We start from the raw sequence: 25269 nt of genomic DNA, 5'->3' as shown, positions 1-25269 counted from the left end.
TTTTTATAGAATTGCTGCTCTTGCCATCATTACTTGGTGTTGGTTTTGCTTTTTAAGCTGGAACATTTTCATAATGTAATTTATATTAAGATTTCCAGGAGCAGTTACATGGAAACAACTTGGTCTGGCCTTTCTGCTAAAAAGGAACCATGTTGTGGATCTATGTCTAAGAAGACCTGTCCTCCCAAACCATTTCAGTCCTATGGTAGTATTCTCACACAGAACCATTTAGCATGTGCTGTATGGCCTCCCAAGTTACATTTAACTTGCCCGTAAGTGTGCCAAGACTAAATATTGTGTGTCTATAATAAACATAAATTCATAATTGATCAGAGCACAGCCACAGCACAAGCTCAAGTGGATATAAAAATATACTGGAAGGCTGAGTTGGATTAACCAATGCTATTTCTGACGGGATTTTTTTTGAGAAATCCTTCACTCTAGCGACATTCTATTTAGCCCATTGTCACTACGCTGGGAGATGCCGACAAAAGTGGAGACAGACCATAGCTCTAGACAAACAGAATTCTAAATGCACAACATTCATGTTATTTTGTCTCTAAGCAAAAAGTGATGTGGAGTCATAACTACAACTGCAGTGAGGAAAGGTTGTCTTGATGCCATTTTGATTTATCTCTCTCAGCATCCTACATATTTAAGTAAATTAATTGTCACCTGTCTAAACAGGAGTAGCGCGTAAATATTAGATAATGCCAAGTGCCCCATGCACTTGACATCTTTTACCATCTTTGACTAAATATAAATGTGAAAAGAAGGAGACAGCTTTCTGACAAAACAATTTGCAGCCACAAAGCAGAACAGAAGTAGAATCCCACAGAAAGGGAAGTCCCACCTTCTTTGGACATTTGTTTGTCAGGTAAATCTCGCTCTCTCGAAAGTTTTCTGAGGAAAAAACCTTTTACTTGGAAAGCTACTTGTGTTCTCTTTTTTTTTTGTTTTTGGTCAGTTCTTGCTTCATGTCTACACTCCAGTGTTGATATGGACAGTTTCCAAGTAGAGACTGTAAGTGTGTGCTGTAATTCTCTGCTCTGACCTACTAAAAATTTAGACTCGCTTTTGTGCAGTTCTCACCCAAGCAACAGCATTTAAAAACAGACAGATATTTCTTGAAAGATCTACTTATTTTAATGAATATAAAAAATAATTACTTATTTTTCTGGAAGAATTGAACGGTTTTTGGGGGACGTTGTACTGAATGACAGCAAAGTCTTGGAAAGATTGGGATCCTTGTGCATCACTCAGAATTTTAAGTGCAGTTCGTCTTCTTTGCAGTGCTAACTACCTCCCTGAGGTTAGCCTTTCTTCTGTGAGCACAGTCACACTGCAACAAAACCAGCCTTTGAGCTGCTCAAAGTTAGGCCTAGCACAGCTGAGACCTTACTGGGCTGCATCAAGTCACACAGAAAACCATTTGCTTTTTTTCTGTCCCCAGCTGGGCGAGTCTTGTGTCAGGATAGTGAGCTGAACTGGTTTATAGGGGATCCAGCAAGCATCAGACTGCCTAGAGTAGCATGGAGAAAAGGGGATCTTGTTGCAGTAAGTTATCAAATCAGCTTCAGTCTTGCACTCATGGAGCAGAACACATAAGTGATCCATATTATTTTCAGTACAGATATTTTAAAAGCTTAATTTAAATCTAAATTGAACTAAACTGTTTAAATGTACATGAGTTGGATCACACATTTTTCTGGTTCACCTGTGGAAGAAGTAACCTGTGATTTTAGTCCTGCTAGAAATGGCAAGCTCTTCAGCTGGCTCAGCACATTCTAGAAGGGTACCTGACTGCCTTGGTGGCAGGGACACATCCCTTATTTTCCTACTGAAGACAACTTTTCGGTATGCTAGTAGTATGATGCAAGTTTAAGGATATATCTTTGAACCAACTCATTCCAAAGAGAGGAGATTTTTAAACAAATGGTGATACTAGTATTACAAGCCAAAGAAAGTTTATACTGAGAAGCTAATGTAAAATGTGAAAAGTGGTAGGTCAGCATACACTGGGATAACTGTACGTCTGTGTCACTGTATAAATGAATATGACTGAAAAGCTGGCATCTTTCTCTGACTTCTCAGAGTTCTTTCAAACATGCCGGTCAAATGGCAGATAAAATCTACCTTGGTGGAAATTATTTACCTTTGTAATGGCTCTCATAAAAGAATTAACAAGAAAATAATTAACCTTAGAGCAGGAAACAAAGCACTGTAACCAGTAATATTTTTGTGTAGAGGGACTTCGGTGGAATTTAGCCCTCTGGATATTAAAAAAACACACCTGGTGGCTGTTGCTGCTGCAGTAAGGACTTCACTATTTGACTTCAGTTGTGCCCTTGTGTATGCCCAGAACTGACCTAGCTTTGGCAGGGCTGTGTAGGTCTATGCCCAAGCATGGCTGAGGTCCAGAAATGAGTTGTTCTACTTCAATATATTGAAAGGAAAACCCTGTAAATGCATGCCTTGCAGGCAGTATAGGCTATACAATCGCAAAATTAAATAGTGGCTAGTAGGATTTTGCAGAGTGGTGGTTAGTTATAGTGTGGCATTTGTCACTTACCATGTCATTGTTCCCTGTACTGTTTCTATGTTTTCTGTACTTCATTTGATACTGGACAAGGCAGACCCCTTGCCCAATATAGGACGGGAACTGGAACCCTCATCTGCCCCTTCTAGGTGGGTATCAACTTTGGGTATTTTCTGGCTCACACTGAATTCTCCAGCTCATTGCTGCATAGCACCATACTTCAGCAGGCAGAAAGGGATGGTCCCCCACTCTAGTACAGGCAGGTGGAGAGTCTGGGAGGAGAGTAAACGCTGATAAAGGAATTAAGTGGTGTGTTTTCCTCACCAGCCTTGCCCAACCAAGAAATTCTCTTAGGGCTTCAACTGTTTTGGTTAATTGCAGAGGACTAACTTGCTGGAAGCTCATAGAGATGGTAATTGGGAATGATGGAATGAAATTTTAACTGTATGTTTTCTTTCATCAGTCAAAGTGTTATTTTCTTTCAATTAAGCCTGTTAATTGTGGCATTAGGTGAGCCAAGGCATGTAGGCAGAGGTTATACCTTTTACTAGACTAATTAACATCACTGCTAAAAGCTCACAGTTAAGGATTACGATGGGAACTCAAACCTTGTTTTAGTTTAAATGACCCAAGGAGAATGTATTAAAGGAGAACAAGCATGTGGGTGACCTACACTCATAAATAAGTCTATTTAATTTCTTGCTATCTGAGAGAATCTGTTTGCATGCTAATTCTGTAGAAAGTTCATTAAACCAACCTGTTGTATGGCTGATGGATCAGCATACAGCTGTGTTCTGTTGAGGTCTTGCATTTCTTCCTGCTTACAAAGCCTTTCTAACAGTAACTTTTTGCCTTCAGTTACTGTGTGCACTCTCTCTGTTAGTAGTTTTTGGAAGTGGAGTATGGTGTTTTCAGAAGCACTTTTCTTAAGTGGAACAGGTGACAACTCTGTGGACAAAAGCAAAGTATGTGGTTAGAGGACACGAGTCAATTGACTGCTGACAGTGAAGTGCAGCACATGACAGATTTTCCTAACGCTGTCCTTCAGTTACGTTCTTCTGGCAGCTGTTGCCTGGTGTTGTGTAAGGGGCCACTGTATAATGGCAAATAGGAATGAAGCAGATCTTGATAAAATCCCTCATATATGAAACTTTCAGCTTTGCCTAGCTACTGCCTTCTGCAAGACATACTTATCTAGTAGGCAATAAATTAAAGTATATTTAATCACACAGAGTTAGTCCTGTTAGTACGGTTTGTGATGTTGAACTGAGCAGGTTGAATTCACAAATATTGTGGTGTTTGGGTTAATTTGTGTTCATCTGTCTGTAGACAAGACATCATTTTAGTTTTAAAAATAGGAGGAAGCCTCCTAAAAGCCAAGTTTGTTATCCCTCATTGTTGGACTTTATGATTATTTAGGATCTGCCAGGAAGAAAAACAAGCTAATGACCTTTCCTGTGTCAGATTGCATGCTGCATATTTCTAGCCATCTCTTCATTTTTCTTCCTCAGCGATTCTATACCACATCTTTGCTTTGGAATAGCTGTCTTAACCTGTTTTCTCTTGTACAACATGTTATATGTCTAAACATGTAATTTCTCCTCCTTTACTGCTACATAGTATATGAGGAAATCACAGCCATGACTGTGACGTTGTCCTTATTTCCCTCCGATCAACAGGTAATTAAGACATCTTCTTTTGAAACTATTTTCATCTTTTCTTTGCACTTGATTCTTATAAATAAAAAAACTATTTCCTGATGTTTATTTCATTTATATCATGGATGAAGACTGAAATAAGTTGCAGTTTTCCTTAGGCCAACATTTTTGTCAGGACTCTTCTTTTGCAGATGGTTGAGGATGAAAGAAGAATGTTAGTCTGGAACTTGGTGTTAACTATTTTCAGTACTAGAAACTAAGACCTGGTATCCAGTTAAACAGCAGTGTATAGACGCTTTAAAAAGTCAGGGGCTCTTACCATCATTCCATGTTTTTCTCTTGATACTCAAGGATCCTGTGTTTGCTGTAACATCTCCCACTGAAACTTAAAAGAGAAAAGCAGGGTGACTAAGCATTTTGCAGAGATTCTCAAAGCACAGTCAGTCACACACCAAAAACCTTTACATTACAAAAGCAAATGCATTGGGACAAATGACGAGGAGCAATGAGAATCTTCTAGGAGAGTCAGGTGCTGGGCTGGCACACAAAATCAGTGTGGAGACACATTTATTTGGCAGATGCCTTGAACACCTTGATAACTAAAACCTCTTTTCTGAAAGATTGCTGTTTTACTGTCAATCAGCATTCAGAGCACAGATCAGTCATTTTCCAGCACACTGAAGTGTAAAACAGCCAGGTTAGCTCAAATATTCTTGGTGTTGACAAATTTTGTTCACGAAGAGCAGAAATGAGAAGTAATATCTTCAGTGTCTGGATTTGGAAGAAGATGTCTGTCTTAAGAATGTGATTATGCACAAGAATGAGGCAGGTGAGAAACAGTAGTGTTATCCCATGGCTGTGTGGATGTCTTTCCAGCCTCAACTAATGGCACTATCGTATGGTGCCCTTGGACACCACATTAGGGCTCTGTTTCATGACTTAGGACAGCTGCAGCGGTTTTTTCGCTTGAGCTGTCTATCTGGCCTCTGCTGCAGAAATTATTCAAGTCCTCAACTAACATTTGTGACATTGCAAATTATTATCTAACATATTGAGAAAGACCAGAATGAGTTCTGGTTTACCATAACTCACTGAGCTCTAAGCTGCAGTGGTTAAGTTGCTTCTGCAAGAGCATCCAATTTGCCTGGAGCAGGGGGAGGTGCCCCTGAGAGCTAGAGCAGTTGGCTAGCCATGAGAAGCCTTACAGCAGACACAAGACTAGCTGTGTGGTTCCTAGATCAGATGTCTTAGCAAAATTAATATAATAATTACAAATGCTCAAATAAATATCACTGTCCTGGATTACTCTCCCTCTTGACTGTAGTGTGAATTGAATTAATGAAGTTTGCTTTTTTGGAATCCTTGCACTTGGCTTGATACAGATTTCTGCAGTTCCAAATGGTAGGAACTTGCAGCTCACTATCCCTTAGAGTTTACATGCCTGCTATATCAGCTCTAAAACTTGCCATGTTTTGTGACACCATTTCACTGTATCTCACTTAAACTTTCAAAAGCACAAAGATTCTCCAATAACACTGAACACTTCAGATGCTTTCACTTTTTGTTAATGTTCTCACTTCTAAACTCCCCCAAAGACCATGTTCGTTCACTGAGTATTGCTATGTGACCATGCAGATACAAACTCTTCAGTTATCTCCCCTTCCCATTCTGGCCATTTCACCCCTACAGCATGGGTCAACAGGAACCTTTGTCACTTTAAGCACTTTATCTCATCACTGAAGTTTTTAGTACCTGATAGGAGACTTGAACTTTCACATCGCCAGCTGGAGGGAACCAGAGGCTGTCTTCTTAAGATACAGTCAACTTCATCATAAAATCTCATTTTTCTCCTGGGATTAACAAGATGCTCATTTTCCTTCTGCAGTGCACGGTATTCATATTTTAGGTTTTTGTACTTTGTGCGACATTGTTTCCAGTCTCTGTCTATACCACGTTTCATTAACCTTCTGGCAATTTCCTCAAATATTTCTTTATTTCTTGTGGCCCCTTCAAGCATTTGTTGTATCTTTTCATCTGACCATATGTTTATCAGAGCTCTGACTTCATTATCACTCCAGTGTTTTCCTGCTCCAGTATCATTAACTGTAATAACTTTCAAGTGATTTTGTGTTTCTTCCAAGGTAATGTGATTGTCTGAAAATACAAATGAAACAACTTGAACATTGCTGAATATACATACGTTAAAGTATAATTGTAGCTAGTGATTTGGTAACAGGCTGAAGGATTCATTAATGTTTATAACAATCTCATTTTGAAAATCTTTGAACTTCACAACATTAATATCCACACACAATTACATTTTTCTTAAGTATGCAAAATATGTAGCAAGTTAAATCTCTTGTTTCTCCAGGGCATTTAAAATGCCACAGTTTGTCAGTGTCATTTTGTTGCTGTTTTTATCAAATTGAAGACAAATTGAATCCAAGTGCTAGATAAAGGAAAGCAATACGCTTTAAGCCTTATAGCAGCAAGATATCAGTATTGGTAAGAAAATGGCTTTCCACTATGGTTTCAAATTAGAATGGCAATATGCAAATAAGAATGCTACTGGGGATTTAATAGAAGAAAAAAGTCTTACCTACATATTCAGAAGTAGGCAGATGCTACTCATGAGGTAAATATAAAATGCAAAGTTGAACTACAGTATTAATAATGCAAGTTTTGCTCTTGGCAGGGAATAGAGCTATGAAACTATTTTTTAAGTTTAGTGCATGGAAATTAATACTCACCTGTCCCGACCACCTGTTTTGCTACTGGCGTACAAGATATGTCCTCTGAGGTAGTGCTTATAGAATCATCATCTGTGCGAACACAACAGTTTTTAAAAAAACAGACTTGGACTTAGACAAATAAATTGCAATATTATTGTCATTCTCTGCACGTAGCACCTATCTTCAACTAAAACTGTTATAACCCCTTATTCCTACTTGTTCCTCTCAGTTCAGGACTCCTTTTTACCACAAAAAAAAAAAAAAAACCCAAACCCAAAAAAACAAAGCAAAGAAAAAAGGTGGTTTAGAGTCCATTTTAGTAAGCTACCATGGTGGGTTTCAAAGCTAGGCTTTGAGGTGTGCCTTTGCCTCATTTGGGGAGTGAGGACAGAGAGGGATGTTAGGTTTTGAGGCAAGGTTGCACACTTTCGCCTTCCTTTAGGAGACAGCCATGTTTGTTTACTTTTGGGTGAAAGGCTAGTGTCTGATACAGAGGTTTTGTGATGGAGATAATATAAACAGAAGAAAAATTGGAAAAAAAATCATTAATGCTTTTGTGGAAATCTTTAGCCTCAGCTTAAATTTCACTTTCTATATGTAGGGATGGCTTTATCTAAAACTATTCTATGTGGTTTAAATGACAAAACAGGGAATACAGAAGAACTATTTTATCCTGCCAGCATCTGAGTTCTCTACAGAATTCCATCTCTAGCAGGATAGAAATTTTTTTTTTTTTTTTTTTTTTTTTGCATGCCAGGGTTTTTTTGCCTCTGCAGAGCTGAGGTTCTAAAAGCTTTCCACTATTCCACAGCATAAAAACTTTTCCCTTCAGAGGTAAAACTCAGAAGCCCTCAGAATTCTTGAAATCATCTGTGGACATCAAAGTCCATGTCTGCTGATTCCGGACTCATTTCCTCATGTTCGGACTTCTCTGAGGCTGAAAGTTCACTTTTGTGTGGAATTTTTCGGGTTGGGAGGGAGAGAAAGACTAGTTCCCATTGGTTTGTTAGGGGATGTCACCATCCAATTTTCTTCAAAAGTTTTTGGTAAAGAGTAGAAATACTGCTTATATGTTTTGAAAAACTGAGTGCATGGTTTAGACTCTTAGAAAAAAGAACGATGCTAAATAAGCAGGTTCATTTGATGTGCTTTCTATAATCATACTTGCTGACATGCATACAGTAGTACTTGAAATTAATTTTTGCTGTATAAATTTTATACCTGTGGAGAACGTAGAATCAGAAATTATAGTGTCATAAGCATGTGTGTATGATTTACTTGGGATACTGTTTTTTCGTAAATAAGCTACCCCATAACTCTTAAGAAAATTCTTGCATCTTCCTTTAACACTTGCAGCTATTGAAAATTCAACCTTGGGCCAAAATGGAGCAGTAGGTCTGCTCCTGGGCTCTCAGAAGATTTTTTTTTCTTTTAAAATATTATTAAAAAAACCCATGACTTTCATTTATGTACTCACTCTCTGAACCATGTTGGCTCTCTTTCTGCCTTTGGCAACAGCGCTCATGTAGTGCTGATTTGTGTGATTACTATCCTTGATGGGATACTACATGACAGGAACAGGGAATTTGTGTGTATAAGGCAGTCAGATAATTTGCATGACATTTTATGCTGTCATTGTGTATGAACTCTTCTGTTTGCATTAGTATGACCTTGCTATGTCTCTGAACTTTCAAGGACACAGCTTTGCTTTATCCTCAATGTAACCTGTGTTCCTGTATGTCATTAATTGCTGTGATGGCATTGCTTGGATGTTGTCCTCACTGTCATACTCGTTACAGTTGACTTTCATAATCAAGATCAGCCTATGCAAACAGTTGTAAAAGCTGTGTTGGACAGTCTGTCTCAGCACCCAACTCCAGGTAACATAATTGTCCAGAAGGAAACTCTTGCCTGGATCACAGAAATGCTGATGCATACAACAGAAATATTCTTACGGTAGAAACTTTCGGTGTAAAAGGCCAAATAATTGTTGCTCACAGAATCATTATAATAAAATTTTCTTTTTTCTATTAACTTCTGGGTACCAACAGCACTGCTGTGTAGTATACTTCAATCCAGGATGTCAGGTCAATAGATTGCAATGTCATTGTTATTTCCTCTGATGGCTTTTTTTCATGACTTTCCATGGTTTCTATGCTCATTTATTGCAGAAGATTAATATCCCTACTGTATTCCAATGTTAAATTTTAACAAAACTAATCTCCTGAATATGTGTCATTGAGTGTATGCCTTCTACACATTGCTGATGCTCTGATTTCAGTTTTACTTGTAAATTAATTCAGAATATTTATGGCAATTGTTTGACAGTGAACAATCTAAACTTAAATGCAGTCATGGAGTAGTTTGAAAAGACAGACAAGGTATAAAATGTTCAGTGGTTTTGAGACAGCTATTTAGCTCTCCGGTTTATCCTCTCTAGCAGCTGTGTATGAGGAAGAACAGTACTTGAGTCACAATCAAATGCAGGCTTATCACATCTAGCCTAATATGGAGTATCTATTTCCCCAACAGTCTGTAAAATAAGATCATGTTATTAATTGGCAGAAGGAGAAATAAGTGTTTATACGTTTTTGCACTATGAAATCAAACAAAAACCAGATTTTATCATAACCTAGAAGTAGAACAAGCATAATGTGGGAGAATAACACACAAACCTTAGAAATCTGCAGTTCCCAGTAAAGCATAATATGCTGTTATAACCATCAAGACACAGTCTTGACCTACCTATATCAATCGTCTCCTTCTTTATTTGGGTGGCTTCCAGAGCTGCTGGAGTGGAGCTGACAAAGTCCCCCTCATCTGCAAGGATTTCTGTAAAAAAAAATGTATTAACTAAACAGATCTTGAGTTATGTCTTGAGAATCACCAGCTTCAGAATGCCATTAATGATAACTGTTGTTAAATATTTCATTTCTTAATACATTAAAGCTGCCATTTCTCTGCAGTAGTGGGCTTAAGAGCATATATTTTATATATTTATAGAGCATATATTTATATATTAAAACAAATGCGGAACACCACATAACAACTGCATAATATAAGTTTATGGATTGAATGTGCAAACTCTTTTAAGTTATTTAAACCTGGATCAGAATTCGTGTAATCGTTCGCTGATCACAGTTATAAGATACGTAGTAACTGGTGAATCTCTATGCAGCAGAACAGGCAAGGCAGTGACTTTGGTAAGGGGTACTTCTTCAGTATGTACTGAAATTGTTAAGAGACTACCGAGCACCTGATGTCTAGAGTCATTGAATTAGCCCTGAATGGGGCAAGGGTCCTGACATTGCATCAGGGTGCTGTGCCTGAACGATTGATCTGCAAGGCTGCCTGACTGCGTGATAAAGACAAAGTCCTAGATGCCTGTCCTGAGAGCATCCCCATTGCTGCAACGTGTGAGGGGTTTACATCAGACAGCTGGGCCCCGGCCCAGGCACTGAGACAGAGGTGTCCCTGGGCTCCCCTCCACGGGGAGGAGATCTCTGCTCCTCTGCCATTGGCCGTCTGGTGTTTAAGTGAGAACTCCACCCCTCCGTCCTGGGACTGACGGATGGAGGGGCAGATGATCAAAGTGGTCTTTCTGATCCTGTTTCCAGATGAGGTCACTGCTGTGCAGAGATTAAATGGTGAAGGCCACATCACAGATCGATGACAGCAGTTCCTGGCTCCCAACCTGTTCTCAGTCCATTCAAGAATATTGCCCCTAAACGTTGAGCAATAAAACATAATCTAGAGCCACTTTATTAAAAATTACCCCCCAAATCAATACAGGCTTGTTTGCGTCAGATATTCTTTATGATGTGACCAGCATCGTGCACTTGCTTTTTTTTTTTTTTTCACTTTTCTTAGCAAGCCAAGAATGTGGGTACAGAGACTGGCTTTTTTTCTAAGCCACTTTTCAGAGTTTTGGAGGAAGGGCACAAGGAGAGCAAGACTGAGACGAACATAACAAACCATTGGCAGTTTCTGGCATGGATAAAACACAGTGGCTCCGTCCACAGTGTTTAGTGAAGCTGTAGACCGTTGCCAGCAAATACGCTTAATCTCTACTTTGTGTTTGAAGCACTACTCGCAAGGCCACCAGAGCAATGCTGTCACAGTCTTTCCTTTTACCCGCTCAGACTGATACAAGCTCTGTTCTCTTCTGGCACTCCGTCACTATCGCTATTTATTGTGCTTTCTGGCTTGTGAGCCAAGATTAGTAATTTGTCTCCTAATCCTTACTCTCATGCGTGTCTTGTCTAGTATAAAAGGGGAATGGAAGATGTCAGTGTTAGGGAAAACTTCCAGTGTGTTGCCTATGTTTACTCTCCAACAGCTTGCAAAGTTGCTGCCACCTCTGAGATATGTAAGACTGGACATAGACAACTTGGATGCACAGCTGGAGTTTGTGGCAGTGAATAATAAAGAACTTTCAAGTTTTGCACTTCTCTGAAACGCTCTATTGCACACCAGCCTGGGGCATATGTATTAAAACATTATCTTTTGATTTTCTATCTGTACACTTCAAAACTGCAAGCACGCAGCAGTAAGTGTTCAAGCCTACATACGTGCCTGAGTATGTATCGACTTAAGATCTTAACTTTGAACAACAGATTTTTGAAAAGCCCTTGCTTAGGAATGTATCTTGGCAGTGTCATGACTTAATTGAAATTTGTTCTAAGAGGGACATATAGGAAAGTATGTGGGGCACAAAAAATCCTAAAAAAATTGACAAGAAAAGTCATTTGTTTGAAGAAAAAATACTTGCTGCAGATATTTTTTAAGAACGTCAGGCTACTGACATGCCTTAGAATCTTCTTTTAATCTCCACTGCTGTGCCCCAGCACTTCATATTTAATCAAACACCTGTACACAGTCTGTGGTTGTACTGTAAAGTTAAATGCACATGTGGACTGTACGTGGAGTTTGAATTGACTGACTGCTGCCTGTGCATCTGAGGTAATTGGCTCTTCTGAATAGATTTCCTAAATTAACTTCCCTTAAAACTGATGCCATGAAATAGAAAACATCAGTCAAAATGAGTAAATAAGGTTTTATTTGCAGATTGATTTAATATGGGTATCTTTTAACAGATGAGAAAATTTACATTGGCCCCATCCTTACTAAGGCTGCTTTTGCTGAAAAGGGAATGGGTTTGTCATTGCTGTGATGGTCTTGCACCCTCTGCTGGCTGCTCTGTTCAGAAAGCCACTCCAGGACAGTGCTGCCAGAGAAATTCAGCAAACTTAGAGTCTGTAAGAGAACGTGCAAGGATTTATTTACCTGTGTCCTTCCCTTCTCAAGTGGGCATTTGCTGCTCTTTGAAGAGCAAATATATGTGGGCAGAGGAGAAAAACAATACCGTGAAACATCAAGTAACTAGGTATTTTCCTGAAACTGGTGTATTTGTCCTTTGACTAATACCATCTTATTTTTCATTACAGCGTATGGCAAACCTGATTTGACTGTTTATTATAAAAGTTGGCAGTGGTGACAATGTTACTGGGCTAATGACTCAGATTCACATGTAATATTGTGAGAAGCATGTGCACTTCTCAGGCAGTTTGTGCATCTCTGTGCATTTACGTAGCTGCAGTTGCCAGAAAACAGATGTCTGCTAGTGTGTACCAAGATGACTCTGACTGCAGAGTACATTAACTCCACATACTAATTAGGAAAATAACCTGATACAAGGATTTATAACAGAATTTCTAAATTCTTATTTATATCAAATTGATTTTTCACAATTTTTTTAAAGGCACACGAGCATATATAATTTATAATTACATGCTTGTTGAGAAACAGTTTTCTGTGAAAGTTTGTTGAACATGAAGTAGTCCTTATGAAATCATATCCTGAAGGCTATTGATTGTCAGACATCTACTGATATCAAAACCCAATGTAATACATCATTGCCTGATTGCCTTTTTCACTATTTATCATCAAGTAAATTTATAAATACAGAGGTACATACAACCTCTTTCCTTCCCGGTTTCTCAGTTTAAATTTATTTGAACTGTCTAGGAAAGGCATGTACCACAATTAGAGAATAAATGGTCTCCATGATACTGTAATGTAAAAACCATGCATCTTTTCTCTGCTTTATGTAATACTCAATTATGTTACCATTAATAAAGAGCATTCAAGTCTAGGTGTTTTTTTACCATCTGTGATAAAATGTTTTCAGTCTGTATGGTTCATTTGAGAATGAGGAAAAAGATTTTGAAACTTGAAACTTCTTTATGCATCTCTTTGTGATGAAGTGCTGTGCTTTTGCCTTTTTCCCCCAGAATATTGAACAGTAGTCTTTGGAGTGGAAAGGCTGAGCCAGAGACACTTCTGAAACACTTACTATTTTAATTTTTCTCCTCAAAATCATACTGCAACTACAAATACCCAGAAACAAAGAAAATATGCAGTTAAAATACATGTATTTGAGAAGGGAAATGGTAACCAAAGTAAGCTTTAGATGTCTTAACACCTACACTTATCCTAAAGGAATGTTAAAGTGTCAAAAATGAGTACTCAGAACTTTACTAGAAGTTTTCAGTTAACTTTGTCTTAAATAACTCATTTGGAAGACTGCAGTCCAAAATGTTACAATAATACGTGGCTGTAGGCAGTTGAAAACTGTGTCAGATGACAGGTTAGTGTCACTGCTGAATCAGTGTATTATTACAGTGTCTTACTACTGTTCATGGGTATGTTGTAGTTTTACTTGTTGATGGGGCGAAATGGGATTTGATGCATTTTATAAGTAGTCTTAATTGGATCCCACAAAGTACTGTTATGATTTCTTACATATTTTGTCTCTCTTAAAATGAGGTCCTTATAGGCAATGCACTTCTCATAACAACCTGTTTTTCTCCAATGAATGCCTCAAGTGTCCATGATGATCTGGTAAAAGGCCAGTTACATATTCCTTTGTTAGTAAATTTAAATTAATAAATGTAATTTCTCTTGAATGGTAAAATAAAAATGCTGTCCAGTAAACCTCAAATTACCTCTCACGATCCACCACATATTTACTCACTTGTCGTGGATGTTTCTTTTGTTATAGGCAGAACTGCCTGATTCTCTGGAGTAGTATTTACAGTAACATCATCTGCCAGAAGATTTTTAATTTTATATTAATATTTTGCAAGTTCACATTAGAGCATTTGGAATTCTATAAGACTACTCCTTAATGCATAATTTAGACCATATTCTGCCTCATGCTAGTGAAAGATTATGAGGTCCTCTGTGGTGGAGAGTCAAGTACGCCAGCCTTTGAGACTTTCATGTGTCTCCGGCTGAATGTTCAACTCCCGCTTCCCTTGCAAGTTATGCTTTCAGATGTAAACCATAATGTTTCTTTGTAGAGGGCATATGACCTTTGTATTCAGTGCTAGCAGTGATACTCTTAAGTGAACTTCCCATCCCCTGACATAAGCGTTTACACAATTAATAATACTGATCATACTGAGTGCTGTATTACTTCATGCACGGGAGGCCAAACAATTCTAACCCTTGGGAAGTCATAAGTAAAAGTAAACGTAGTAATACATTGCACTCAATTTGCTTAAACCAGTCAGTTCTTCTTTACATCTTGGGTCATGAGTCTCAATTAGACTGTTTTTATCAAATACAGCAGAGCGCTGTAAATGTGCCTGTATGCCTGTACGTTATCACTATGACTTATCTCCTGCTTTTAAGGATTTTAGGCCTCTGCGTTTTCTAACCATAATTACAATGTGGGCTTATTTTAGAAATCCATCTTAATTTACTGCATTTAGGGATTTATATAAAATAGAAGACTTTTCAGTTTACCTGAGTCAGAAACTTTCTTTACATCTGCAACCCGCAGGTCTTCTGACATATTACTAACAGAGTCCTCTTCACCTGCGTCTCCGGGCATTTCTGCATAAATAACGCTACATTAATTAGGGCACCGCATTTGTGTGCTACATAAGAACAGCTGTGCTGTGTCAAATCAAAAGATCAGTCCAACTCAGGATGATCTTTATACCAGCAGGCAGTAGAAGATACGTTAGCAAAAAGCCTAGAAACCGCAACTGAAGAGTGAATCTTCCCACAAAATATCCTGTTAGTTTTCATCCAGACTGTCTTTGTGATATATTTTGCCTGACTTTTTCCATTACCTTACTAACTTCTTGTATTTGGCCACCATAATATCATCCCCTGTGCAGGATTCTTACTGTGTCATGAAGAGTATTATGTTTAATTCTCTTCTTAAACAAAGGGTGTATTTCTGGTTGTACGCACCAGTTAAAAAGTGTTTTAATTCCTGGATAGTGTAGGTTCATCAGTCTACTCTAATTCTGCATTAATCCATCCATTACCAAATTACTCAGCAATAATCACACAAAACTGAAGGCAAGTCCTGCCAGCATTCTTGGTGCTATTACTTTTGCTATTCTGTTGTCTCACTAGTTTGGGAGTCTTGCTCCAATGGCCAGTAAAACTGGGCTACTGAGGAACCATAAGAGAAAGACAGTTTTTGTGTTCATTTGTTAACCAATGTCTATAACTACAGACTTCCTCAATGTCTTCATTTTTCCAGTAACACAGTCTGACCATCCTTCTGATCCATTTTTTTTTTAATATAAGCTGGAAACAGTCTCTTCTGCCATGATTTTGATTGGAATGGTCTCTGTGTATCGCTTAATCTTCTCCTGCACCTTCATTGGGTTTTTCCTCCTTTAGTTTCTCTGTTCTATTAAAAAATGTTTTGGGCAATCACTCCATCTGAAAGATTACCTTACAATGTAAGACAAAACTACTAGACAAAATAGTAAATTTCCATTCGGTGTCTTTTTTCTCCCCACCAAATTGGTTAATCTAGCTGTTTGCTTCGTTTGTTTTGGGTTTATTTGGTTTTTGTTTTGTAAGGTCTCTCTAGTGATGGAAAACTAAAAATTTTAAATTATATATAGGTAGCTGTAGTACTTACCTATAGAGTCTTTTTCTGATTTTGCTTCTGTCCATTCTGGAGGCCTCTCACTTTCATCATTATCTGATTTACTTGCTCGTTCCATGGTAGTGTGCCCCAGAATAGCATCCAGTTCATTAAAAAATTTCATACTTTTACTTGTAATCCCTGAGTCTTGGGCACTTTTTGCACTCTTGTATTCATGTTTCAGATTCTTATATTTCGTCCTGCACTGCTTCCAGTCCCTGTCAATTCCGAACTTTTGAAGTCTAGCAGCAACCTGTTCAAATATTCTTTTATTTCTCACTGTCCCCTCCAGTTGTTGCTGGATATTTTTGTCTGACCATATGCGTATCAAAGCTCTGACTTCATTAACAGTCCAGTGTTTTCCTCCTTCATTTGCTACAGTTGGAATAAAAGCCGGTGTTTTGGAAGCCTCTATTGCTGACGTTGGATTACCTGCATTGTGTAGGGTAGGGGAGAGACACAGATACAGGTTACCTGCATTAGGTGATTGGAGTGGGGAAAGGACAGGGAGAATGAGAATGAAGTATGCTGCTTCCTCATGACTTGTCTCTCCAGACAAAGATGGAGCAGAGGTGACATTAAAATCAAGCTACTGGTTGTTAATTTGACAGCGTTTTTGTTAATTCTGACATAATTTTTGCCTTCTCTTGAAACCTGATACTAAGATAGTGCCTGAATGTTTAATTAATCTAAGAGAACCATTTCCTTCTTCTGTGCCCTAATATGCTGAACTTTCACTTGTAATACCTTTGAGAATAACTGTCATTCAGACATTAGAGAGGAGAAGGGGGCTTTGTGGAAGACAGGAAGTGCTGTGTTAGCACAGTAATAAATTGGGCCCTGAGTCGCTGACACTAGCATCAAGACTTAACTTCCCGCATTCATGCCATACTTCTGCTTTTACACACATGGAGAGATCTAAACTTGGTGAGGATCTGAAGAATTTGATCCTTAACTAAGCACCCAGTGAGGAGCTGAGGAATGGAGACTTTTGCCTGAAGTCACACAAGAACATTTGTATGATAACAAAACCAGTTCTCAAGGTGCAGAATATCCACCTTTCTCAGTGCAGGACAATCAAAAATATTTGGGATTTTTTTTTGTTTGTTTGTTTGTTTGTTTTAGTAAAAATTAAAGTTTGAGTTATCTTACTCCGCAGAAGTAATATATTTTTAAATTTTCTCCAGTCTTCAACTTTATTTTCTAGTATTAGGAGGTAAAGGGTGCCATGCAATTACTTAAAACACTGAAATATGATCTCTTGCAGATTTTTAATGTTTCCTTGTTTCTAATTATACATTTGCTTTAAGACTTCATTTTGATTATCAAATTAGTTTAGAAAGTGGTTTCTCATGCATTTTCTAAATCTTTGCAAAAATAACTGTGTAAATAACCCCCTACAATTCCAGTTCTTCATCAAAGGGAGAAAACATGAAAGCGCACAGTAACTGACAGGTTTTTGCAGTCATACTGAAGTGATAAATGCCTTTGCCAGTGTCTTATTCTAAAAGGGCAAGGGTAGCTGGATAATTTATAGTCACTGAGCTTTGTGTGCTGGAAAAAATATTTGACCTTTGCTTGTACGTACGGCTTCAGTGGAGCATACTTGTGTATGAGAACCTGTCTGGGGACAAACCCGTCCTAGACAGAGGCATTCTTTGCTAGTCTCTGTAATTCACTGTAGTTGTGGAAAAGCTGTTCCAACAGATACCATTTTTTCCCCAATTTTAGTCCGGTGTTAATCGGGACTCTGCAGCAGCCACCTCACTGGTATGTTGAGGAGGGTAATTTTCAGGTGACAATAGCAATTATGCTTTCTCCATTTTTTCCTGAGGGAGTAAAAGAAAATCCTTGTTTAAAGGTGAATGCGACTGTAGGAATTGCCATGGTTGACAACTGCCAGCACCAGATAGGCTCGATGTAGTCTCTGATGGGTGTTACCAGGAGTCATTTCAACTATCTGTATTTCCAAACTGGCTCATTCTTCACTACCAGAGAGTGTCATAGAGACCAGAGAGAGAAAGCCCAGGGGAAGAAAAAAGGAAGAAAAGTGTGGAAGGTGCTCCCTGCACTTCTCAGTCAAATCCAAGAATACAGGGCAATCTGGGAGGGATAAGGTTTCTTTAGTTCTTGTTCTCTATTACACTACAGTGTATTTCTCACTAGTAAGTTCATTTCCTGAACTGAGTGAGCTCACTTTCAGTTGCGGATATTAGTTCCAATGAGTTCTACTCATTCAGTGTATTGCTGTAGAAAACAGTGGCATTGTTTGTTCCTCGTCGCCTTTAATAAACATTCCAATTCAAAGTAACATACCCACAAGTACCACTTTGAAACAAATTGTTACGGTCACTGTGAAAATTTTCCTTATGTCTCAAATGTATTTTAGCTCTAATTTGGTTCAGAAAAAAATTAAGTCAGGATATACATTATTTTCTGATCTGAAAGATGCATTTATACCATATTTGATTCTTTTGTTAAGCTTCCTCAAAATGAGAAATCTGTTGAAATGAAACTAAAATATTAAGCAATATAGATACAAAGGTATCAACATTTTTCCTTCAGTGGTGTCTGAAACAGTGCCTCAAATCTAAAGACTGAGAGAGGCACTAGATATTTTAGTATCAGTACACCCTTGAGAGCCCATGCAACCAAAGTTATTTTGCTGGCCTTATAGAAAGCAGTTTCTCAGAACTAAAGGTTTTTTAGAAGGCCAAATGAATCTGCTTGGCGGTGTGTTGCCATGTGAGTAACACAGACATAAAAGTTTTGTTTATATAAAATTCCATGTGAGATTCTCGCTTCTTCCTTAATTTCTTGTTATGCCAGTCAAGAGCGTTGTAGTGTGTAACGTAAAAGCCATCCTTTTAGCTGGGGCCTTGTTTTCTCCCTGAATATGGCCTCTTAGACATTCTGTAGTGGAAGTTGTTGTAACTGGACTGGGATGTATGCTAGGGCATAGAGGGTACATAAAAAATGGAAAGAGCTTATAGAAAATTCAGGACAGTGCTGCTGTTCATGCAGGCCTCATTCTCCCTAAAATGTATTCAGGTTTCTCCATTCACTTTAGCAGCCCCTTGAAGGGGCTCACACCTAGGATCTTCTTCCTCCTTCTGGCTTGCAAGATTTGTGCCTTTGCTCTGTAATGACTTTCCTGAGCAAAAGCACTATAGTAGGATGGTTTCCAAATGAGTTGTTGTATAGTTGGTTGAACTAAAGCATTGCTGACCAGTTGCTTTGAAGACCACTGCAAATCTTGATTGCTCAGGGGGACAGTTCTGACCTCTGCATATCTCTCCTGGCTCAGGACATTCACTGATACTGCTTTAAGCAGAAAATACATGAGTTAGAGAAAATCCACAAGTTGACACAGATATCACACACTACCATTTGGCAGACTTTACATTAGCTTTTAACAAAATTAATGTGGTTAATATGATTAAGCTATAGCATGGGATGTGCTTTGAATGTGAACAGTGGTCATGCATTTGTTACATCACATACAGTGGTCAGTATCTAGTGATGCGTGAGACTGCTGAGTGCTAAAACTGGGAAGAAAACGGTGCAAAAGTGTGCAAAATTTTAAAGCTGTGTTGATCAGAAACAGATTGACGATGTATTCAAGCTATCAGAAAGTGCACTGACATCCATGCTGCTTTTTAGTTTTTGATCCCTCTGCACCATCATACTATACCTAGTTGAACTGGTCTGACATGGGACATAAAAAGTAATGGATCTCCTGGGGCATCCTCATCATCTTCTAAAGAAACTGATATTTCACCTGGGAAGGAAAGAGTTTTTAGATGAAAACAGGTATGGACTAAATTAGCTCAGATTAGTTGAAATGAAAATGTCCATACACAATGAGAAGATAACTAATTTAGTAATCTCCACACTTAATCTGTATTTAAGCTAAATTTAAAATTAATTTGGCTTCTGCCCGTAAGAGGACATGAGTTATAGGAGGTAAATTAAATTATTTTATCTCTTGCATATGAAGCCTGTTTGAAATATGTTTTTAAATTCTTGTAGAAACTGACTTGATTCTAGTGATTTGTATGCTTTTCTGACTCAGTATTTGGGGTGGATGGCACATTAAAAGTATAGTTTGAAAGTAAATAATGAAAGAGGCATACAATAAAAGTGGACTTTGCACATGGAATCAGATAACCACAAATCCATTTATGTAACAAAAAAAAAAGTTCTCAAGAACAGTATTTAGAGAAGAGTATGAAGAAAACAAGAACGTTCTGCAAAGGGTTCTGGAAATCTATGGAATTCATTAATGGCATAGGGAAGGCAGGAGATTATTGCCACTAGAGAACAGACGTTGTTTGTAGCTGACAGCATTCAGTCTAGCTTTTCACACAACAGCGTCCCTACATTTGTTTAAAAAGCATTATTAGAGCAATTGCTATGTAAGTTTGGAAAGCAGGGTTGTAAGTCAGGTTCTGAACGAGCTTAATGCTCACAGAGGACAGACTTTTAAGTTGTTCCACGGTAATACACTGTATTCAGCGTTACTATGTTGATGGGAGGTTTGAAATGTTGATTCACTGTACAAGGAGTTGAGCTACTGTCAGCTCCAGCAAGGCACGTCACAGAGATCTAAACTACCTGTTTCAAAGGTACTGCGGTGGTTCATCATGAGGAGCAGTAATGAGGTGCAGTTTGGAGGCAACCTGGTACCCTGACATAGTGTAATTGAAATCTGCATTTGGATTAATTTCAAAACATTATCCTAAATCCTCCCGACTGATTGCACCTTGGGTGCAGAATGACGCATGATGCAGTGACCTATCTCTGACTGCTCCCACCTGCCAGCTTTGCTTCTCTGGCAGGAGTTGCTACCCACTGCGTCCGGGCTGACCTGGGGAGAGGTGTGCTCATGCCTCCACCTCCAGGGCCAGGGCTGGTGTTCTATTGGCCTAAGAGCTACAAAGCAAACTACGGAAAAAAGAAATTATTGGTCTCTTGAAAGGCTGCTGAGAGTGCCATGGGTACTAGGATGATCCAGTTCAATTACATTGTAGTATTAAAGAGAATTTATTATTTTAAGTAAATTAGAACAGTTAACACAAAAAGATGTCAGAATATTTGATGAGAAAAAGATCTTATGAGCAAAAATTTACTCAACAAGAGTACTGCATGCATGAAAAAAAAATTTGTATATAAAATACTTGTCAATGACATGCTTAATGTTAAAGTCCAGACATGGAAAACTATGTATGAGGGGCATTTTCAAGTCAGTATTTCTGAAGGATCTTCTTGCATTTCTAGTAGCTGTCTGAGTTTTATACATAATGACCATATTCTCATTGCTGATGCATTTCTGCTGAGACTTGATAATTTTTGTGCATTTGCTGTTGTAAATGAAAGGCAGGGAAAGCAGCCAGTGCTTTAGGGAGATGTAAGGGACCGTAAGTAACAACATGAATTACTAGGTGAGCTTTACTTTTGTAAATTGAGTACTCAATTTATTAATACTTGATTGAACTTGAAACAATCAAAACGAGTTAACAAAAGGTTAAGGTCATTCATTTGAACTGTAATAAATGATACTATTTTTCCTAGTGCACCAACAATTACTACATGGATTTTCTTCGTTGTTGATTACTGCGATAATAACGCAAACTAAATTTTAAGAGAAGTGAACATGTTGAGTTGTATCTTTTTAAATGATTATTTAAGCTACAGCTCTGTGTTTGCCTCTGAAAACATGTGTTTTGGTAGGCCAACATAAACATCACTGGCTTGAACTGCTGTATTGTATGTGCTTGTGCAAAAACTGTCATCTTTCCATGAACGGGCTGGGAATTGGTGTGTGTGTTGCTACCAAGTGTGACCAGAGACACTTCTCTTAGACTGATTGTGATTTTCAGTATTCATTTCTTCAATTACACTTTCAGAAGAAAACTGACTTTACAAGATATGAAAAAACCCTCAGGGAAACACTACAGAAATACCATCCTGTCCCATAAAAGCAGTGTCTTTTTTTGCTTCCTTTCACTTCCTCCCCCTCCCCCGTGGTCTCCCAGTAGCTGAGATAATCAAACAAATCAGACACAAATACATGCTTTGTAGGTTCATATTAAGGATGGGTATGAATATTTAGACTGAGACTAAGCTGAATGGTAACAATACAGTAATTTCTGGAGGAGCATGCCCTGTCCTTGTCATGCTTTTCAACAATAAAATCAGTATAGCTACTAGGTTCTTAAAATAAAGTGTGCACAGTGGTCAGTATTACTTGTCAGAGGTTTTAGTTTGTTGGTAACATATTGTTCTTGCTACCCAAGTCACAAGCGTAGATGTCCTCATTTCTTGCAGCTCTGTCAAACTAAGGCTTCTCAACCTCTTTTTAAAGAGGGGAGGGACCATTTTCCCCTCCTCTCCTGTAACACACTGTGGTGGAAAGGGAGAAGGCGAGGAGGGGACACGCAAGGACTCAAGTGTACTTTGGTCAGTTTGCCTTAGGGAGGAGGATGCCCACAGGAAAGCCATCCCCTTCCTCCCACAGGCCATGGGGCACCATCCAGGTTCACTGCTGCTGCAGGGAAGCAGCTGGCTGCCTTCCCCAGCAATTGTGTTTCTTGCTGTGGAAGCGACACAGTCCGATCTGCCCCCGCAAAAGAACTTGTGAGCATCAGCTGCAGAGCCACAGATGCCATTTGAGCCTTCCAAGTGCCCCTCGAGGTACTGCGCAGGCAGACACTGCCACTCTTGACTGCAGTCGGAAAAGGACCGAGCCCCTCGTACGGCTTTACTTGCTTGACTTGTATTCTTAAATGGCGAAAGTTGATGTTCTCACAGCTGTTCTCTCTGCCCCTTGTGAGGGCTGTGTGCATTCTGCCATAGCTGCAGGACACACTTCTATCTCAGTGTCTTTTCTTCGTGGATGAATTACGGTTGTGAAAATCTTTGCATTTAAATTCTTACCATTGGTGCTGCATTATTACAGTTAGTTGCATTTAATTTTTGTTTATTCATAAAATTTGTTGTTTGGTGGTTTTTTTTTTTAAGGAGTTACAGAAATGCTTGTGCATTTAAGAGATATATTTAATTAAAACACCTTTAAAACCAGCCTGTCCTTAATGCTTCAAAATGAGGTATGCCTCATTCAGAGGTAATTTTTAAAACCTATACTTTAGTTTTGGATTCACAACTGAAATTAATCTTTTCTGATTTAAGCTTGCTAGAGGTCTAAGGCAGGTGAGAATTAAGATTAATGGTGCAAACTACATCAAAACACAGAGCATAATCAAAGGGCAGATCCTCAGATGAAGGACACTATCTTGGGTTCACGTAGTCCTCAGAAGTGTAACAGCTTGTATTAGTCCTCAGGTGTGCAAGTTTGAAAATAAAAATGAATTGCACACAGTGCAGAGAGCACATGTTAAAATATTGTAAAATGGCCCTTTTAATTTAAAGTAACCTTGACAGATTAGAGGCTTTCTGCCAGTGATGACAAATTAAGTTCAAGTTTTTCATTAAGGCAAACAATGACCAGAGAAATGGCAGGTTTTTTGCCCCTCAGACCTGAAAAAAGCATTGTAGAAGGTGATGTGGAAGGGCACATGGGCAAGCTAGATGTCTGGCTCCTTTCTGTGCCTTTGGCTATCTCTGATAGTTATGTTGAGGTTTTTGTTTTCTTAAAAAAGATTCACAATCCTAATTAATGCAAATTGCCACATACTGAGGGAACAAACAGCTAAGCTTTCATTTCTCTTTTTAGCCATCTTATTTTGGTACTTATAACTATTATTGGGGCTTATGCTTCAGTGACATTTACGATGTGACAAGGAGATTTGAGTGATGTCAAATAGCAGATTGACCCTAATGAAATGTTAAGCACAGCTTAAATGCGTATGTAGAGAGGGCTGAATAAAACAGGAGATGCAACTAATTTGGTAAAAACCCCTTCAGCATAAAAGCAGTTGTATTCATTTGGTTTGCCTCAAAATAGTCTGATAAACATGATTTTACTTTCCTCACTGCATTACAGTTTTTAATGAGAAGTTATTAAACATCTGTTTCTCAAGTATTTACATTGAATTGCTTATAAAATAATTTAATTTACCTTTAGTCATCAGACCTAAATTTTCAGTTACAGAGAACTAAGAATAAAAATCCTAAATTTCATTTGTATCACAGATAACTTTTTTAAAAATTATGGCAGTTTCAACCTTTACTTTTATCTTGCTTTAAGTTTACATCTGAACTGGAGCTCTACAAAACCTGCTTCCAAAGTACCGCAAACGACCGTCAAAAGAGGAAGAAAACAGCTTTTTTTTAATAGAACGTTGCAACCCTGTGTGGGAGCCTTGACCCCAGCGGGTACTCACCGAGGCTGCAATAGAAGCAGTTAGCATAATTTTGCTGGAATTACGCTGTATTTACAGACTTCGACACTGGTGGGTGCTAACATTTTATTCCCCTGCGCGAGGAGCGCATCAAGTCAGTTCTAACAGCGCTGCTGGGGCTGCGCAACCTCCGCTTCGGCTCGAGCAGGCTCCGGCTTTGTTTGTATTCCCTTTGGTTTTTAAGCAGAAAGAGAAAAATAGAAGCAAAACCGGTTTTTTACCTTGCGCGCTGTCTGTTGTGGGGCTCGTGTTCGGCTGCGTCTCGGTCGCAGAACACCTGCCGTTTTCTTCTGCTGCTAATTGAGTGACAGGTTCATAGCGCAATATGGCATCCAGATCATGGAAAAACTTCATGGTTTTAGTGGCATCCCCAGAGTTGTGGGCATATTTAACCGTTCTGTATTCGTACTTCAGATTTTTATACTTTGCACGGCACTGTTTCCAGTCCCTGCAAACTCCTAACTCCTGCAACCTCTTAGCTATGTAGATAAATATTCCTTTATTCCTCAGGGTGCCGTGGAGTTGCTTTCTGATATTTTTTTCCGACCAGACGCTTAGCAAGGCTTTAACCTCCTCCTCAGTCCAATGCTTCCCTGCTCCACTCTCCATGTTGAAAGTGACCTGGAAATGATTCACTATTTCTAGCCAAGATTTTGTTTCCTAGGAAACCAGACGGCTGGTTGTCAGTAAGCTCCGCCGAGATGAAAGGATCTAGTTTTACTGGCTCAAGCTGCCTGAGGGGAGTAACTTGAGAAACTGCCAAATAAGCAGGCTCGGTGTTAGAGGCCGCCGAATAAAGCAGCTCCTCGGGCGGGGGCGGCGGCGAGGGGCCTTCTTCTGCCCGGCAGCGCCCGGGCGGGCTGGCGTTAACCCTTCTGGGGGGAAAGGGCGTCAGTGGAGCGCTGTGGCGTGGGGAGAGGGGAAGAAAAAGAGAGGTGCGCTGTCTAGTTCCTTAAAAAGAAACCCCAACAACTCCCCAAACAACCCACCCACGAAAACACACCCCCAGCCCCGC

The 25269-nt window shown here is 38.9% G+C and overlaps 1 protein-coding gene across 1 annotated transcript; it reads right to left on the bottom strand.

Annotated features, from left to right (window-relative positions):
- Nucleotides 1-3075: 3075 nt before the first annotated feature.
- PAICS (phosphoribosylaminoimidazole carboxylase, phosphoribosylaminoimidazole succinocarboxamide synthetase) lies at nucleotides 3076-24863 on the bottom strand. The gene is made up of 6 exons (XM_010137814.1): nucleotides 24476-24863; nucleotides 9675-9761; nucleotides 6948-7019; nucleotides 5950-6351; nucleotides 4517-4582; nucleotides 3076-3487 (listed from the first exon to the last, which is right to left on the bottom strand). The coding sequence occupies exons 1-6, from the start codon at nucleotides 24861-24863 to the stop codon at nucleotides 3267-3269; spliced, it is 1236 nt and encodes a 411-aa protein (XP_010136116.1). The 3' UTR covers nucleotides 3076-3266.
- Nucleotides 24864-25269: the final 406 nt, after the last annotated feature.

The sequence above is a fragment of the Buceros rhinoceros genome, unplaced genomic scaffold (genome assembly GCF_000710305.1).
Source record: "Buceros rhinoceros silvestris isolate BGI_N320 unplaced genomic scaffold, ASM71030v1 scaffold41306, whole genome shotgun sequence".
In the NCBI taxonomy this organism is placed as follows: Eukaryota; Metazoa; Chordata; class Aves; order Bucerotiformes; family Bucerotidae; genus Buceros; species Buceros rhinoceros.
This window is presented reverse-complemented; position numbering and strand designations above follow the sequence as displayed.